Source organism: Myripristis murdjan, chromosome 22 (assembly GCF_902150065.1).
Source record: "Myripristis murdjan chromosome 22, fMyrMur1.1, whole genome shotgun sequence".
NCBI classification, from domain to species: domain Eukaryota; kingdom Metazoa; phylum Chordata; class Actinopteri; order Holocentriformes; family Holocentridae; genus Myripristis; species Myripristis murdjan.
Window position 1 is genome coordinate 29,213,113 of NC_044001.1, and position 19,700 is coordinate 29,232,812.

The 19,700-nt window shown below is 40.9% G+C and overlaps 1 protein-coding gene across 1 annotated transcript in view; it reads left to right on the plus strand.

The window, feature by feature from the left end:
* The window catches only part of clmna (calmin a), a 47,939-nt gene that overhangs the window by 5,901 nt on the left and 22,338 nt on the right, over positions 1–19,700 (plus strand). Inside the window, exon 2 of the mRNA XM_030044495.1 lies at positions 19,255–19,316. Within this exon, the coding sequence (XP_029900355.1) occupies positions 19,255–19,316 (62 nt within the window). The remainder of the gene's footprint in view (positions 1–19,254; positions 19,317–19,700) is intronic.

Genomic DNA, 19,700 nt, shown 5'->3' on the forward strand with positions numbered 1-19,700 from the left:
TATTCACTTCGTTTGGAGAGAAAGAGATAGAAATAGGTTCTGCTTCCATCAAAGCAAGTGAAGCACTCAAGATCCGATCAACATCAGACATATTAGCTGAGCTTCCAACCAGCTTTTTCCCAACATGGTGTGATGGTTTTTTGTTTTGTTTGTTTTTTGCTCGATCGAATTTCTTCAGTTCCGCCAATTTTTTTTTTTTTTTTTTTTAGTCTCTTCAAGCGGAAAATGTGTATGTTGAGAAACTGAATGATAAGGAACATAGGAAGAAAGTCCAGTTCCGTTTCACTACGGGACGTTAGCTGGCACAGTAGAATACCTCCAGTTTAATTCTTTTCATCTTCATGTAAACAAGTGAAATACTGGCAAGATTAGCTGACACGTAATTACCCAAATCTAACCAATGTTAATGAGTATGAATCCTTTTCATTTTTCTTGTGCATCTTCTTGTGTAGAAGCTTGTTCATTCATAACAAGCGCATTGATAAAAACCAACCGAATTTATTTTTTGCAACATGTCAAATAATTTTGTAAAGTTTGCATGACAGCTGGAGTGAAACTTTTCCCTTGGTATATGTGTTTGCACTGTGTAAGAGTGTGTGTGGGTGTGTGGATGCTGTCTATGTGTGAGTGTGTGTCCCATCCTATTCTGAGAGGGCAGAAGATTTCACCGTAACAAACGGTGCTGAACAGCAAACTGCATTATGTCGAGCAGAGCTGGAAAGAGGCTGTAGAGAAGACTTCCACTACTGTGTGCTGCTGACGTGCTGCTGTGGGAGGGAGGCTGCCTGCAAGCAGCAGGGTCAGTCCACATATGAAGAGGGAGAGCGCTCACACTCGTTTGAATGTGCCGTTGTTGAACGTGCGCCCAGTCCCCCTACATCCCAAAGCTGGAGTTGATAACAGAGCCTCAGCCCTCAGAAGCTCTGGTATGAGTTTTGTGGAGGTCAGAGTAGGTTGGGGGGTGGAAACAACAAAGGTTCCTTCTCTTTGCTTCATCCCCGTATTCTTTTTGCATTTCCCCTTCTGTATTGTCAGTCATTCCCAGGGCAAGGCGTCTAAATAATTTCAGATGTCTTGCAACAAACATGCCTTCTCTTTTGTACAAGCCTTAGGCTGATATTTACAGAAATTGCAGAGAAATGTCATCACAGAGATTATATAAAAGCTAACAGCTAATAATGAAATAATTATTTGATAGTGTTAGTATATCAATATTTCTCTCTAAGGAGGTAAAAGTAATAAAACCTCTCACTGGAATACATTCCTTTGTGTTTTTGTGTAATATCACTGTATTGCATTAATCTGAAATGATTTCTTCATAAGGGTATAGCCTAACCTTTTTTGTCGTAATGTTGGTGAATAGCAGCTGATTGGATCATCATCATTAGCTAACTGACTAATCAAATGAACGTGATGCAGCACAACACTGCAGCAACTGTTCTAATGAAAATGACTAAGTGTATTGGTAAGCAAGCTGCAAGCTTGTTAGCACGTTGGTATATGATTCTTATTGTTTCAGTAAGAAAAGGCTGCAGTGATTGTTTCTGTTTCCCAGTTCAGTGCTTCAGCTGAAGAACTGCCAGGCTGTCAAACGAATTTGATCTTGCAAGACCAAATTCGTCTAAGAAACGAGGCCAGTGTTACCTAGTAATTACTTCTACCAAATAACTTCTACCAAAGTGGAATAATTACATAAATCAGACTAACCAAAGTATTCAATAACAGCAATTTCCTTTTTTTGGCCGTAGAAGGTCTCCATTGTGATCCAGATCTAAATGAAGGGTCAGAGCCAAACTGTGGAGTCACAGGAGCTAAAACTGCTCTCACTGAGTGCTGCATGAAATGTGTTCAGCTTGATGCAACTACGTTTTATGCAGCTTTTCAGTTTATTGCAAGGTAGTGCTGTACCGTGCAACTCCCATGAAACTCAACTACTACACTGGATGAAAAAGTTTCATGTGTAGTGTTGGCCGTACATTAATAGGCATTGAAATCAACCTATTTTGTGGGAAGTTTTTAATCCATTCTGACAAGTTATCACATTATCTAGCATGTAGAAGGACCATCTGAATCTAAATCCAATCCAATAAGAATAGACTTGGAGGTCTTGTTAAATGGGCTAGTAACATCTCAAGGAGGAGCTAGGCCAAGCTTGACATTAATAACAGACAGGTCCTTACAGAGCTCATGCTATATTGGACTGCCAGGACCATCCACAGCAGAGGGAGTGTGAGCCCTCGGGCGTCCTTTCAGGGCACCTGTTTGTACATCTAAAAGACTCCATGTCTCCTTTAACCCAAGTGCTGCTGATATGCTTAATAGCAAGTAGCACATTTGCGTATCTTACACATTTGTATTTAGTATGAATTCCCATTTCCTTGCAGTAGCTATGTGATTTATGGTGTTTTCTGTTTTTATGTCAACGCTGGCTGCAAAACAAATTTCCCCTAGTGGGACAGTAAAGATAACCTTGAACCTTGAACCAGTTGCCAAAAGAGGGATTTCTTCAGATAATATCACTTGAGGGGATTTCATGCAGACTAGTTGAGTCGTCTGCCTGCACTTGTTTTTTTTACATTCCTGCTTCAGACCTCACATGCAGTGTTCATTTGCTTAGACAAAGTAGCCGTGCCTCCCTCTCCCTCCGGGACCTCCTGTCTCTCTGGTTATTATTCAGAGCAGAGAAGCCCTATCAAAGTCACATGCGCTCTGCACTTACAATACATATCTTGGAGACATGTAATTCTTCTCTCATGCCCTGCTCCACTTCCCTCATTAGCGGGGGATTACCTCCCCAGGTTGACAACGTAGCTCCTTGGAACTCTAGTACGGTATGACCGCTGACATCTGTGTTATTTCATCAGCCCTGTTCCCTGAGGAGAGTGCATGGCTCCTCTTAGACTCTTCTCAGTCCATGTGGGAGGCTGGCAGTGAGGGGGGACGCTTCAGCCCTCATCCCAGAAGCTTCTTCAGTTCTGACAGACCGCTGGGGAGTCCCAGCTCTTTACCCTGTGTGGGGATGCTCCCCAGGTGATTGATGTGACTGGATCGTTCACCCCCCACCGGTCTGTCAGAATCAGAAGTTTCTTGGATAAGAATTGAAACGTCTTCAGGAATCTACAAACAAGTCCCGTTGACCTCGATTCAACTCTATGTTGATAATGGATGACTTATGTTAGCAGTCAGCTTCTTCTTCTTAGATTTAGTGCCAATCCAGTTAGTCTTGGCCTTATTCACATTTTTTTTCTTGAGGATAATAATGCTATTGCTTTGATAATAATTTAAATAATTGCAACAACTGTTCATTTTTTATGATGTCCTCTAGCTAGTAGGGTGACTACCTGGTTAAAATCTGCTATAGTTATAGGTAGTTGTTTGCTTCAAGTTACAGTTAAACCCAGTTGGATCTTTCTGGATATTGATAACAGTAAAAACAGAGTTATAAGCAGTAATTTGAGCAACACCATCTGTAATCATATGTGTTATTTAGTTTTGGAAAGCAACACTTGTAAAGTGATGTTAAATCTTCTTTCACTGAATTAAGGGGGTTATTTTTCAGAATGTTAGCTGGGGGGAAGTCCACCTCAATGGCAGGAGGCTAACAGTTAGCATGTGGAGCATCCAGCCAGTATCCAGCACTCAGTAACTATAGATAGAACAGCTAGTGGGGACAGTGGAATAATATGTGTGTGTGCAATATGTGGATGGGTGAACTATCCCTTTAACAGTGTAAAGAAGACAGCTAACAGTAGTTAACAGTATGGACTGATAGATGTTCCCCTCAGCTGAGTTGCTGTATTTGATCTGTCTTACGGCTCTGCTGTCTTTTGCATGCTTTTCTCACTCACAGTGTGACGTAAATCAAATATAGCCACCGTGTCCACAAGGCAAAGGCAGGTAAGAGCTAGCAGGTGTTTGGCAGAGCTCTTATGTAAGCTATAACAATGCCATTGCCAGATCTGCATCTTGGATGCTGTGAGCGGCAGCCTTCCTGCAGATTGGCTTATGCAGAAAAGAAAAGCTCTGTTGTTCTTTGGTAGATTCATGAAAGATTCTGGTCATGAATACATCACTAACAGTTCTAGGGAATCAGATACTAGCCTTATCTCTGTGTTTGGGCTAAAAGTTTAACATAACCTGTACTGTCTGATTTGCCAGTTTAAGATGTGGACAGCCACAGGATAATGATCAAGAATGTGTGCTCCAAGATCATGTTTCACACTACCTTGGAACTAAGTGACATCTCAGAACAAGAAGAGGGGCTCAATCTGTGCAGCATAATTCCTTAAAAGGTTTCGTCTGCAAATGCCTGGGTGTCAAGTGACACTGTGGAACTCAGATCACCTCTTTGATATTCCTCATTTTTCATCATCTGACCTGTACTGTGCTGACTGCAGCCTGCACTGGAACACACCTACACTTGGTGCACTTCATAGCACAGTACTTACAACATGAAGTGTCGAGACAAGTGCCTTGTGTCTTTGCCTACACTCTTCATTTGATGATACAGTGCACTCTGTTATGTGGCTGCACAGTAAGCAACTTTCCACGTGTGTAAAATAGTTGAAATTGTAAACATTAAAAAATCCTTGAAGTTGCAGACAGTAAACTGCACAAAAGCATATTTGTGTTTACCAACAGTCTGTGATGCTTTATATCATTCTGATACCAAAGGGACAAGGAAGGTTAAAGATCTAACATTGGTGAGGTCAGATGACACTGGACAGGCTCTTAATTTTCAATTTGGGACCCTCAGTTTTGTTGTAGCAACACCATGTTTTTTTCATTTTGACATAAATATCTATAGTCCAGCTTGGTGGATAGCAGCTTATCTGTTAGTAAGTGCTCACAAAGAGCTAAAGCGCATCTTGAAAAGTTCTCCGTTTATGAAGCCCATGCCCATTTCCCCCCTCTAAAAATACCTCAGCTCAGTGGTTATATTGTCAGATCAGCCTCTACTGAGAGGTGATGTAAGCCTGGGTGAGCTCACTCTTTGTCTTGAGGTCTATAACTGGTCTGAAAGGCCAGTTTTATTAGATGCAGGTGCTTCTACCGCCTGGCTAGAGAAAGGGACCAGCACAAACGGTCCACTGTTTAGAGATAACGGCAGTGATGATACGGTGCCGCTGCTCACCACACTGTTATTAATAACAGTGTTGTTGCTGATGCTCTCAGGTTGACCTGCAATCCCCCCCCTCCCCAGGCATTAACTGAGCAGGTATGACTGCAACAGAAAAACACCCCACCCACAAGGGATTGCTTTTCAATTTCCCACTGATTCAACCTGATCTGTTGCTGCTTTCTCTCCCAGTGCTCTCCTCTGACTCCTTCTGTTCCTTAAGTTATTAAAGTTTTATGCTGCCATTGCTTATATATTTCATTCTATGATGACTTTGTTCAAGGGAAGATCAACAGTTTCAAAAAGTACAGAAAATACTTGACACATGATGATGAAAGTGCTCTCACTGCTTTTCTTAAAAACGAAATCCCCCAGCTTTTGGATGAACATGGTCTCGGTCACAGGAGCTGCAGCTGCTTTTTATCCTCTGCTGTTGTTGAAGCTTATAACTTTAATCACACCCGTGAGCTTCTTTCCAGAGGCTGCTTGTTTCTGTAATCTGTTGGAATGTGGAAGATGTCTGATGCAGGCCGACATTAGTTGATGCACCTTACGTTGAGCTCTTCAAACAATTCAAACAGAGGCTTCCTCAAAGGCAGGCTTTCTGATCTGATATGTAGGATCACTGAGGCATTGTTCCCTTGTGTTTTGTTCCTGTGTTTTTCTCTGAAGTCAGGGAAAAAGAGCGCAGTGATCAGAGTCAAGAGATCTTAAATTTACCTGTTCCGTGTCTCCTAATGCCTGTGATTGTGTGATGACACCCACGGTTTATTTTCTCCGCTTTGAACCTGATTCTCCAACAAACCACGCATGGTTAGAGAATCTGCAGTCTTTGCAGGAATGTTCTTCTAACAAACTGCACACCCTTTTCAGGTGGGACTGCCCATTGGTCCAACTTCCCATTATTCTGAAACCTCAGTTGTCTGAAAAATGTCCCACTGGACCAAAAGCCCATTGGTTCGACAGCCTGTTATCTCAAAAACAAATGCCCGTTATTCTGAAACCCTGTGGACTGAAAAATGTCCACTCTGTCCATATGGTTAAGTTGAAGCAGGGGTTTCCCAGGTTAAGGTTACAGTGGATGTATTTCTCGGTACGGTTGCAAATCTTTGCACAACACCAGCAATCACTGAACTCCAGAGTGTGTATTTTCAGAGCAATGGGCATTTGTTTTTGGGATATCAGGCCATCGGACTAATGGGTTAGCAATCAAATGGGACATTTTTCAGAGTATTGGGGTTTGACAACAATGGGTCATCAGATCATTGCAATCAATTGTACTGTTTCAGGCAGCTCCGATCAGCTAGTTACGAGTAGCTAGATGCCATCCAAGGTCAAATGGCGTTATTTTCATTAAATGCTCCAGAGTTTGAGTAAAGCACTCCAAACATGCTAAATGTGTCCTGAGTGTCAACAGGCAAAGGAGAGGCTCTCTGACTTAATGCGGAATCATGTTAAAAAATGTATTTGGCTGTACTACAGAGATTTTCTGTAAGTTTGTTCAATTATGCTTTGATAGTACTTCACTATCCAACTTTAATTTTATGGTGTTTTATGGTGTTCCACCAACTTCTGACCTTTTTAAACCTTTTAAAAAGCATTTAATCAAGAAAATGTGATGTTCTTCAACTTGTAACTAATTTGTAGATCTTAGAAATTTGGTTTCTTGCTGAAGGGCACATGACCAGGGCCCATACTGGAACTGTCAATGAACTCACTGACTTTCAGTGACTTTAATTAGACTCCCTGTTATGTTGAAACTCCATTGACATGGATGGTTTTGAAATGGTGAACTGCATATTCGGCTGCAGTGGTTGCAGGCTGGGGGTCTCTGGTTGAAGCTACACCAAAGGCAGGCACTGAACACAAAGTAATTGCCACTGGCCAGTGACTCAGGCTGAAACTATGCCATAGTCAGAGTTGGATGCATACCTGGAAACCCAGCCTCAATAGTCATGTTTGCATCTGGAGTTCTTGGACAGGGTGGGATGGTGGTGGTGTAACGGAACAGAAAATCTTTCCAGTTGGTACTTTAAAGGGAGGGGACAAAAACACAAAAACACTGCCTTGTTTTGTTGTGGATGCTAATAACTGTAGCTGTGGATAGGAAGGCATCCCTAAAGAAACGCCTGTCCTAGTGTTTTGTTTTGTTTTGTTTTTGTTTTTTTTTACTGTCATTGGGGTTCGTGCATTCCATTCCATTCCATTCAAGTGCTTAGCAGGAGGAAGAGTGTAGTAAACACAGAGTAGATGGCAATGCACTGCTGCATCCAGCAATGTGTAAGTGACCAGTCATATTCACTTCTGCTCTTTGCTTTTTTGTATTTTGTTCAATTGATTTTTAGACTACATTGATCTTAAAGGTCAGCCAGTTGGTCATAAAGGCTGACTTCCACTTTGATCATTACTATGATCCCATCTGGCTGCTCCTTTACCAATCACAGATATTGGGTTCATAGTAAATGACCAGCAGTCACAGTGGTATTTCTAATGCAGATCCCCTGCTGGGAATGTTGTCACCAGATTTCACCTGTTATTACCACCTGTTACAGTTATCAGTATCATTATCAAGCACATGTGAATGTTGTCACCAAATTTCATGGCAATGTCAGTTTCTTGTGCTGCTGGCACCAGAGGAAAGGTCATAGATTCGCCAAAATTGACAGGTTTTATTCTCCAGCCAACATGAATATTATCACCAGAATTCATGACCATTCACCAAACAGAGAGATATGCCACTCTGGACCTAACTGTTGACAGACAGACAACCAACCAATTTGGTGACGCATAGCCCCCTCTTCCCAGTGGGGCAAAAGCACATTATCTGGATTATCCAACACATTTCCCGACCGTCCTACTCACCATTACCAGCAACCCTTTATCACACACATGTTGACTTCAAGATTGAGAACTGATTTCTCTTTTGCTAGCAGGAAAGGAGGCCATTTGAAAGAGTCCTGCCCTGGATCCGTCCATGCCAGATGACCCAGTTTGTCTGTAGTGGTTTCACTATCGTATTCTACCATACCCATTGAGAAATCTTTCTCTGATACAGCGCAGCAGGCACCCTGGATTTGGCCAACAGTGCTGTTTATGGGCCACCGCAGTAGGTCACCAGACACAACACATACCACTTTATAACACTGAGTTCCGACTGCAGCGTCCTGGGTTCGAATCCAAGCCCGGGCCCTTTGCTGCATGTCATCCCCTCACACTCCCCTGCCTTTCCTGTCTATCTCTACTGTGGCTGTCAAATACAGCAGAAATGCCAAAAAATAATAACTCCACAGGAGGATACCCACTCCTCCAGGAGCATCCCCTTCCAGAGTTTTTAACTGCCACTAGACCCTCTTGGCCCATTTGATTGAGCACATCATGAATATCTTATCTAAGTTCATGGTTAGATAAGATGAGACAATACAGCAAGTTGTTTGGATTCAAAACCCAAATGTTACTTTTAGTTTCCAAAGGTTTCTTCATCATGCTATCTCTCTTTTTGAGAGATAGAATGCATAGCACTCCTCTTGTTTCATAACTTTTTAACCAGTTCAACACATAAAATTAAGGAGACTGTGATTAGAAAAAAAAGTCAATGTAAAGGTAGCAATGGGCCAGAAAAAAATACTATCCATTCCTTTAGTTGAGAGTCAAAGGATGGAAGGATGAGGAAACTGATTTTACAGCTTCTCTGTAAGCTATCGATTATCTGTCCAGAGCCTGCAAATGAAATCAACAATCACTGGCCGCTGTTGTTGGTCAGTTGAGTCTGGTTACATAAGCCCACACTGCCAGACATCAGCCCACTCTAACCATATTTTAAAGGCATGGGACTTTTTTATCGACCAAAGGGATTGTTTCTATGGGAACCGACAGCTTCAAAAACGCATTTGCATTTCATTAGGTCTGTACAGTGATCAGAAATATAATAACACTTCTCTAAATGATCCCAATTAGGTAGGATGGAGAATTGGTTACCCAGATATAAAAGCCAAGAGAATAGAGAGCCTTCCCCTGAAATCTTTGGAATTATGTAATACCTCTAGCTGATGCATCGCAGGGGTATTATGAGATGCCCCTGTCATGTTCGCTGTATGAATATTTCAATGAAAAGCTCTCCTTTTATTATTCATATTTTAACAGTTTCCTTATGTTTCAAGCAGACACAATCTTAGCTTCACACTGCCAGACTGAATGTGATGTGCAACAGGGCCAAGGAGCTCAAAATGCAAAACAACAAACAACAAAATCATTAAAAAAGAGTATTTCTCAGGGAACATCATCATCACATAGTGTGTTTGATCTCCCGAGCCGTGTTCAAAGACTTTCTGCTCAGACTTTGGGATTTATGTAGGTGGTTCCAGGACGTCTGCAGGCGCTCAGCTTTACTGTTTCACCAGAGAGGAAGAACTGTGTCTGCTCTTCTTCATGGCTGTAATTGGCAGAACAGAGCGCTGGTTCACCCTGCTGGGGTACAAAGTCGGTTTATTCAGACAGTGGAATAAGACTGGTAGTCAGTCACAGTTCTTAATTTTTACTCTTCTTTCTTTGAACTCTGTCTGATACACTGTGGCAATTATGGTAGGAGGATGCCTCAACCCTTTTGAGCAAATTCACTTGGTTTCTTTCATGGGGAAAAAGGACACGAGCAAATTATTGAGAAATTAATTTTAATAAAAAGAAAATAAAAGTTCAAGAAAATTATTTTAAAATTGGCAAAAAATTTAAATACTGTCAGAAAATTAGAAAAATAGCACAAATTACATGATCAGAAAATAAAAAAAATAGGAAGAAATTCCAAGGCCATAATTAGAAAATCAGTCTAAAAAAACAACAGAAAACTGTATGTGTTATTGTTATGACATATTTAACATTTTATTACATGAAAAAATGCCAAAATTAGCCCCCACAAATTGTAAAAACAGAAAAAAATAACAAAACAAAAAGAAAACAAGACAAACAAAATGACCAAAAAATTGGAAAAAAAATTAGAAGAAAAACAAAATGCATCGCAAGTATTATTCATTAAAAAAAAAAAAATATGACCACAGGTAATCATAAAAAAGCATGCAAATTTTTGACATCTGAACAAAAGACTGACTTTGTTTTTCCTGGGTATCAGAAGTTAGGAACAAAGCACAAGCCACACAGCATTGATTTCTACTAATTCCATTATCAGGGCAGGGCCATAGGTTTGCTCTTGTATCTGATATCTGTTAATCCTCCATCTGAAGGGAGCAAGGCCATAACGTTGGGTGGGATTCACAAAGCAAAGAGACACTGACGCCAGAAGCCCCACAAAAAGATCAGTCATTGCATGTCTGGTTTTTATAGATGTGTGTTGGCTTCCAGCCCCCAAAGAGCTAATTGCCACTTAATTATATTTGCTGGCTCCCTCTGTGCCCTAGCCTCCCCCTGTTTGACGTGCACAAGTGCAATAAAAGACTTGTCATGTTTAACAGATCATTCATGTGCAAGTGGAAAGGCTTTGGCAGCCTCATGCATTTGTTGCACTCATTTGAGCCGCCTCTGTTTGCACGGCGAGAGAACAAGCCCAGCCACAGCTCTCCAAGTGACCGCTTATCTCAGACAAACCTACGAAGAGATATGAACGGAAAGCAAAGGGGGTAAAGAGTAATATGTGTGGAACGTAAGTGTGAAGCAGTGTTTTTAGACTTGTGTGACTGCAGTTGTGATTTCCTGGCAAGGCATTTTGGATTCTTTTCATCTCACGTCATACAAAAGCATAGCTGATGAAGTGGGGCACTTGGATTTTTGATGATTTGCTCAGCCCGTGAAAGCCGCTCAAGATATGGAACAAATTCATTCTGATTCCAGATTTTTAGCCTGTGATGCCGTTCAATGTTGGATGTCAATACACTGACACAGGTCACTTTTGTTTCACATGTTGCCATGACCTCATCTTTAGTAGCAGACATAATGCTGCTGGACTGGATGCACCTGTATCTCAGGAAGTGATATTTGAGAAGCTCAGAGTAAACGTGGACTATGAGATTTAATAAGCAGTGGTTACATTGATATGTAAGGCTTGTATCTGTGTGATGTGAACCTCAAGGAGACATGGAAATGGGAAAAGGTCACATGACCACATCTGGTAGCATGTGGACACTGGGCAAAGTTGTGTGCAAGCACAGACCCCTTCAGATGCGCTGTTTCTAGTTGAGACTTAAACTAAGTGCTGGTGTAAAGACATGGTTTTGGACTCTAAGTGCCGTCTTTTGGCTTCTGAACATGTGGATTATGAATCACAGGATGTTCGGTGTCATTTTTTGTCCTTATCTCTAGTTGTTTTGGAGAAAAAGGACATTGAGCTGTGCTAGCCTACTTGCTGTGTGTTAATCCACTGAAACATGAGCAGATTCAAATGATTTCTGTCAAAAGACCAAAATGGGAAAAGACCATGAGGAAAAATTAGCAAGAAATGTGCAAAAATTTGCAAGAAATGACGCAAAAATGAGCCCAAAAAGAGAGAGAGAGAGAGAGAAAAAAGGAAATGACCTGAAATTAAAAAGATCATTTTCCCAGTGTAACATAGTTTTAAATTTCTTGTAACTTTTTACTAATTTCTTGCACATTTTTGGCATTTCTTGCTAAATCATCTTAGGTTTAAAAAGGTTAAATGCTTGTAAAATAAAACATGATTGTCTTTCTGACGAAGAAACTTGGCTAGAACACGATTAGTCTTGTGACATGTTTCTTTGACCAATAAACAAATTTAGCTACACAGACACAAAAAAAATCAGTGGTCAAAGCACAGCACAGACAGAGAGCTGACTTTGTTTGGTTTGGACGTCTGTAGTCATCGGTCCAGAGCAGGTCCTGACTCTTAACCTTTTCAGATTTGAGGAATCAAAGCTTATCTGGCTTATAATAACCCAGATAAGGTCATCTCATAATGAGTCTATGATCCATATTTAAACTGGCTAATGTGCCATGGAAACATATTGACATAAATAAAAATTGCAAGTATATAATTTATTACTGCTGTGACTAATGTGATCATCATTCAGTGGAAATAAAAGACTGTTGCAGTGAGCGTCCTGCTGCTTTATGAATGGTGACAGACAGACTCAGCTGATCTCAGGGTATCAGAGGTGTATGTAAAGCTTTGACGCCCTGAACAAGACACGCCTCCACGCCGTGGCTGCGATCACATGAACAGAGAGTGAGAGGAAGACTCCAAGCCTTTCTGACCTTCAGACAAAAGCAAATTAATTTCCCTAAACAAAACTGCTGGTTTTGCGTCCGGCTTTGAGTGCAGCTCTGGCCTTTGTTTTGGACAGGACATTCATCATTCTGTCAAATGTTCCTCTCAGTCTCCTTAAAACCAGGGCATAAATAGAACAGTTTTTAATCTGCGCACAAGGCAGCTATAGCACCTCTGTTGTACAGGTGCAACATTACCCAACAGCCCCCAATGTAAACGCCACTGCTTCATTCTCCGGTTTCCAAGGGCAAGAGCCGCCAAGCTGACATCAGAGAGCTAGTGCTGGCTGAGGCCAGTGGACAGACCACTGTGTCCTCTCTGTGTCTCACACCGCCTGCTAAAAGGTGTCCATTATTACACCATAACTCAGGGTATCAGCGTTTTCCTTAAACCTCTGATAGCTTGAACAAGACACAATACTCTGAGCAGTAGGATACTGTGTTGGTGAGAACGCAGACTGTTGTCATACAGCCGCTGACTCTGATCTGCATCTGCATAACAGAAAATAGCTCACAGTGCTCTCTGCAACGGAACCTGGAGGTCTCAGAATCGTATAATCATCAAGAAACAAACTGGCTCCAGCCTTTCCTTTTCATGCCCTGTGAATCGGTTTAGTTTTGCTACACAAGTCAAGAGCACGTCTGATGAGAAGTTGCAGTTGACATGAATTTGTCAGCCCTCATGGTGTGTTTACACCTAATGCAAAGTGAATTTGTGCTTCTCGGACACATGCACATACAGCCACAAACCTTTTGCTTGAGCTGAACAGTGTCAGCTCACTTTCAACAAATTCACATCTGTTTTCATATTTGCGTTGATGTTGTATTTAATCGCACCACGCAAAAAAAAATTTCCTCGTAACAACCTCAACAGTCAACAATAACAACCTGATATCCATTTCTGTTCTCACTCGGTGCATGTTGGGGATTAAGACTTGTTCATTTGTTTGACCATTTGTTCATCATTTAACTTCACATGAAGTCCCATAAACCTCAGTAGTGAGCTAGTATCAGTGATTTTGTTGTATATCGCTTTTATTTTCAGGTCACTTTTCAAAATGACTTGTTAACACAAACTCTCAGCTAGCAAGCATGGAACTAACAGTGTGAGACGGGGATGTGTCAACATGGCAACCCTCTCCTACATGCACACTTGATTCAGCACCGTGGAGCCTGACTCTCCTATGATCTTAACCTTAACCTAACTCTTTACTCAACCTTAACCTTAACCTTAACCTTAACCTTAACCTTTAACCACACCTGCGACACTGTGACCCTAGAGTTTTGCAAATATAGGATTACCAGAAAGTGTTTACTTTTTCCTCTCTCTCTCTCATACCTATTCTCTACATTTTTCACACCAAATCTCTCACTGTTTTTTCACAGCAGCCATCTTAACATGAAATAGCAGGGTAAACACAGATATTATTGATTATATCAGTGAAGGTTCCAAATACATGTACCAGAGCCTTTAGAGTGAGCCAGCATGCACAGCAGCAGGGCTCTGGCTCTGTTAGACCTAAATGGAACAAAAACCTTTGGTAATGTCATTAGTAACCTGCGATGGAGGTGGCGCAGAAAAAAGTAAGACGTTACTGAATTTACATCACATTCATCTGTAACACAGTTAGGTAACTGTTGCTGTTCCTATATTCACTAATCACAGTACAAAGTACAAATCAACCAGTTGTGGCCTTACTTGCGTTCCATAAGTTGTTATTTTATATGGACATTTAGTCTGCAATAAAGATTTATATAATGATCTGCATAACGGGCGGATAGAGAAAAAAGTCCAACATGTCTTCATGCTTGCTCTACAGTCTCCTGACCTCTGACCTCTTCAAGTTGTCACCTCACTTTGGCTCGAGGTGGTGTGGGAGAGAGGACCAAATGGCAGAGCAGTGGCCAGCTTCTGAGGGGTGGAGGTGCACCTTACTGACAGTTTGTTGTGTGAAAGGAGAGGAATGTGAATGGGTGAAGTGCAAAGTGTGGCCAGGCCAGAAACAGCTCTCCACTGCTGTGAACACAACATCAAATGGCTGCTTTTCACCGGCTTTGCTGTCGACTTTATGCTATTACTTTATTAAAGAGCAGAAAAGAAATATCTCTAATATGTCCTTCATATTAGCATGGGGATTTGGGCAGATGTAAGGGTTAACGTTATATTGTTAACTCACAGTTATGGCACTAATGTAACAAGTAGTGTAGCAAATGACTTTCTACTGGGAATAGCTAAGTAATGTAATGCATTACTGTTTTAAAAAGAAACAAGCAATGAGTAATGCATAATAATGATAATAATAATATGTTATTTTTTGAGTAATGACCCCAACACTGCTATTAACACCTGTTACTTCATGTCAAAATGGCTGCTGTGAAAAAGGCGTATTGCCTTAGGCCACTGGTGATGACCAGATCCATCCTTACAGCTGAGGCTTTTGGGCATTGACTTGAAAACATATACATCCACAAAAACACGTTTAACAGTCTCGGACTATTTGAGGTCATTCCACTTGACCTTTATAAGGTCTGTACTGCTTGCACACTGTGGGATATAATACAGTGAAAGAAGGCCAATGTAGATGTCTGCGAAACCAGGGAGAAACACAAGGCAAGAATTATTGTTAATTCTGTTCCATCAGACGGGTGGTAAACGTGTGAATATGAATATAACATGCATAATACATCACTATCACAATTATTATTCAAAAGCACACAGGTACTTACACACCCACTCTCTCTCGCTCTCTCTCTCTCGCTCTCTCTCTCTCTCTCACACACATACACACACACACACACACACACACAGATGTGGTTGTACAGACAGCGGACACGAGGAGATTAAACCCAGACAAGTGTAATTAGGAGTCTTGCCAACATTCCGTTACAGGCGTTCTTTTGCACATCCAGCTCAAGAATTTATGGTCACAAATCCATTTTTTTTTTTTGCCTTATTTCTGTTTTTATGAAGCTGCCACTTTCCATATTAGATGAACAAATAACCATTTTGTGAGTAATTAGTTCATTTGTCATTGTGAGAAAACACACCCAGACTTGTAAAATAAAACTTTAAAAGAGGCCTATTATGCCCGTTAAAAGCAGTGCCGTCAATTGACGACAGTTGATGTAATTTTTCCAGGTATATTATCCAAAGTGGAGCTCTGGTTTCTGTTATGGCATCACCTCGGCCAGATCAGCGCTGGCTGTACGGCAGAGGCTGCAGAGTGTTTGACGCTTTTATGAAAGATGAGGTCACGGCATCCGGCCTCGCTCGGATACCTCAACATGTGTCCTTATGAATGTGCCACATTGTGAGCGCTTGTGATTTATTGTTTGCGAGTGGCCAAGAGCCGAGTCGTTTACTTTGCTCGCTGGATTTTGCCTGTTCCGTTCTCACAGAGAGTGTGCTGTTCAGGCCAGGGGGACCTCACCTTCTGGCATGTTAGGCTGGTTGGGAAAAAAGTGCAACCGTCGTATACTGTGTGATTGTTTTGACAGAAAAAGCGTTAACCCTCTGAAACCCAGGGGCTCGTGGCTTTCATTTGGAAAAGTTTGATTTCATGATTTGAATAAAATTAATTTTTTTTAAGTTTTGGAGCGATTTTCCTGTCATTTTGAAAGCAGTTTTTTGGTAATTTTATGGATTTTTTTTGTTTTTGTTTTTTGTACATTTTGTGGATACCTTTATGGTAATTTGTCTTTTAAGTGTAGAATCTCCATCTATCTATCTATTTATCTATTTGTCTGTCTACACACATAATAACAAAAGTACAAAATTACCACATATGATATTTTTTAAATGTTTGTTTGTTTGTTAATTTGATCATTTGATAATGTCCAGTAATTATCTAGTCCAGTAGATCTGGTCATTTTTTTTGGTTAACTTTCGAATAATCTTCTTGTATTTCCTTTCTAATTTCTGCTTCCTTTTTTTTTTTTTTTTTTTTAATTCATAAAACTTAGCGAATATACCGTTCATATTAAAGCTCATCATTTTCATGTGGCCTCAGGCTGCCTCTCACTCCTTCCCTCATCGTCTCCTCATCTCCCTTTCTGTCTTTTCTCTCTCTGTCATCCACCTCCCTCTGTCCTCTGCCACCTCCCTGTCTCTGCCCTGACAAAGATTCATGCATTAAAGCCTCAGCTCCATCTCTTGAATACCAACCCCACTCCAGCTCCAGCATTCACAGTGAACACTGGGGGTGAAGTCTCTCCATTGAGGCGTTTCCCTAAGAGGACACTTCAGGACTGGCCAAAGCCATTTGATTAAAGGCGGCTGCATTCACAAGGGAATGGCTCAGCTCTCCATCACATGTCAAGTCCAGATGCCACTACTCTTCGACTGAGAGGCAAATGTGGCCTGCAGACAGCTACTGCTGCATCTACACAGAGTCTCCTCTAACCTCCAGCCTTGACCCCTGCATAAGGAAGTGGGACATTTTCTTTGCATTTACCTAAAGCACCGCTGCTTATGCAGTTTCTATGGTTTTCACAGGAATGGAGATACACTGTTCTCATATCGACGCCCCTGATGAGTGATGAAGATGCCACAGGAGCAAACAATGAAAATGATTACACTATTGACACATCCAAAAGCTCACTGTTCCCATGCTGGAGACAAAGGAACTGTTAACCCCAGCCTCCAGTGAGTCACACTGGACATAAAGATAAATAGCAGCAGACACCGCTACCATGGTTACCTCTCCAGAGCCCCTCCCACTCTTGCTATTTGCCATCCCCCCATGCTTTCTTTAGGCTGCTAAGTCAAGGCAGTCTGGTCTGAGGTGGCTGACGCTCCCTCAGGCTTGTAAACAAGCGCTGAGAAAGAATATTCTAAATGCAACAGGTCGGCAGCGAATGTGCTAACCCTCTCCAGTCGCTAAGAAACATGTCGCCCTGTCAGCCTCGCAATCACACACTCCATCTCCCTTGAACCCATAAGCATCTGGTTTTGAAGGGCTGCATTGCATTTTTGTCTATTTTTTTTTTAGGTTGCACTTCATTTTCACTCTCTTTTCTCTATTTATTCTCTATTTTTCTGTTAAACTTTATATTAAGATTGAATGGCACCTGAAGTAGTGCTCTCTAAGGTCTTTGTCTGACCTTTTTTGATGATTCTTACTGACAGTGTCCTTGGAATGTCACTATATGTTAATGGCCTGTCTTGGTCGCGAGTGGCCATTATACATTCTATATATTGGAGAACCCTTCTATATTATCTAGGCCTATGTTTATATTGATTGTCTTGATGTAGAAAATCTGTTCCCCATATATACCTTTGAAGAATTGTGTTGGTTTTATCCTGAAGAAGGCAATATTTCCTGAAATGATGATGATGAAACTAATTTAAAAAATACTTGAAATACTTTTGCATAATTATTTCCTCTCTTTTTCAGAGATGCTTAATTTCCCTAAGTTTTGTCTCTTCGCTGGTGTGCTAGATATTGTGTATGACTCATGGCAGGGTTAACAAATGATGTTGCTGACCTCCCTGAAACCAAACCTCATTGTGGTGGAGTCTGTAGGGAAGCTTCATGCTGAGACCATGTGATTTCCCCATGGAGCAGACGACTGGACTAGATTTTGAACCATCTTGCTGCATAAATTAGCATTTTAATGAGGTAAACTGATGCTCTCCAACCTTAATGCTCTCGTTAGTCGGTTCCTCATTGCTCTGTGGTTGAGTTTTGTTCAAAACCAACAGAGCTTGATTTAAAAGTGCAGATCCCAAGGTTTCCAAAGATACCAGATATGTCCTGCTTGATTCCAGGGAAATGCACATAAAATGATGCACAAGACATCTCGATATTCTCGATTTGGTCTTGGGTTAGAATATTTCAAACAATATAAATATGATGTAGTTTCAGCGAAGTGTTTCAGCTGACAGATACACAATATGTTTATGATGTTGATTGCTTTTCTAACATTGAAGCTACTAATAGAACCCATGAAATGGACTCTTACTTCCTTGATTTGATGCAGTTCCTGTTGAAACAGAATGTTTGGGCGAGACATGGTGCAGGGGAGGATCATTCCACTGCAAAAAGTCAAATCTTACCAAGATTATTTGTCTTATTTCAAGTCAAAATGTCTTATTTCTAGTCAAAATATCTCATTACACTTAAAATAAGACATGATCACCTCAGAAGTAACTTGTCTTTAGACAATTTTCACCTGTTTCAAGTGAAAATTTACTTGAAACAAGTTAAAATTAGCTTGAAACAAGAAACAAATTCTGCCAATGGAACAAGCAAATTTTTACTTGTTCACTTGTGTCACAAGTAAAAATTTGCTTGTTCCATTGGCAGAATTAAGTGTAATGAGATATTTTGACTAGAAATAAGACATTTTTACTTGAAATAAGACAAATACTCTTGGTAAGATTTTGACTTTTTGCAGTGAAGTGCAAACCAACAGGGTATCAGTTTGGGAGAGAAACACAATTTTATTTGATGTGATAGGTGGATGAGAGAAGATGTTTAAAGATTTGACAAGGTTTTATTGATTGAAATTTTAATGTACACCCACTAGTGCAGGATGATGTCACTATTTAAGATAAAAAGAAGCCATGTTAGGTGATTTCATGGGGATTTTAAAGGAAAATTTAATGAAAAATCAGACTTCCAGGAGTTATGATTAATGTAACTTTTCAATGGCAAAACTAATGGCTTCCAAATGCGTGTTCTCGTCATGGGAGACAAAAGCTGGTTTCTACTGACAGGATGTGTGAACTCAGATAAAAGTTGCATTAAGGAGTGTGTAGACACAAGTTCTAGCCTTTGGTGGGAGGTGACTCCCATTTCAGTGTGTCTGATGACTCACATGACGTGTCTCCTCTGCTGCTGGATTCCCATCCAGGATTCAGAGTTTTGATCCTGACCACCTTTTGTCTTTCTGTTTCTCTCTTGCAGTTGAAAGAGAAGTTGTCCAGAAGAGGACCTTTACCCGATGGATGAATCTACATCTAGAAAAGGTTTGTTGACAGTAATGTAAAGTTGCAGAAACACAAAGCAGAAATTGATTCTGCATTACTCTGTTATTATAGGGCTGCTCGTGGGGTTTGACTTTATATTACCTGGGTGGACCAAAAGAATTCATTTTATTCCCATCTGTAAAAACTCTAATCTTCCCAACCCCAAACCAGATTATGAACTGATGTTTAGACCGCAAAGCCCTCTGTGTGGGTTTTACAACTCCTACAGCAGCCCAACGCCCTGTAGTGTCAGAAAAATACTACACATAAACAACAGTTGCAGCCACTCCATCTTGGTCTCTGAATTATAGATGTGGTTGTGTGGAATTGCGTGTGTGCCGCATTAAATTTTCATTAGGCTGTAAAACACTTATCGCAGAGGAC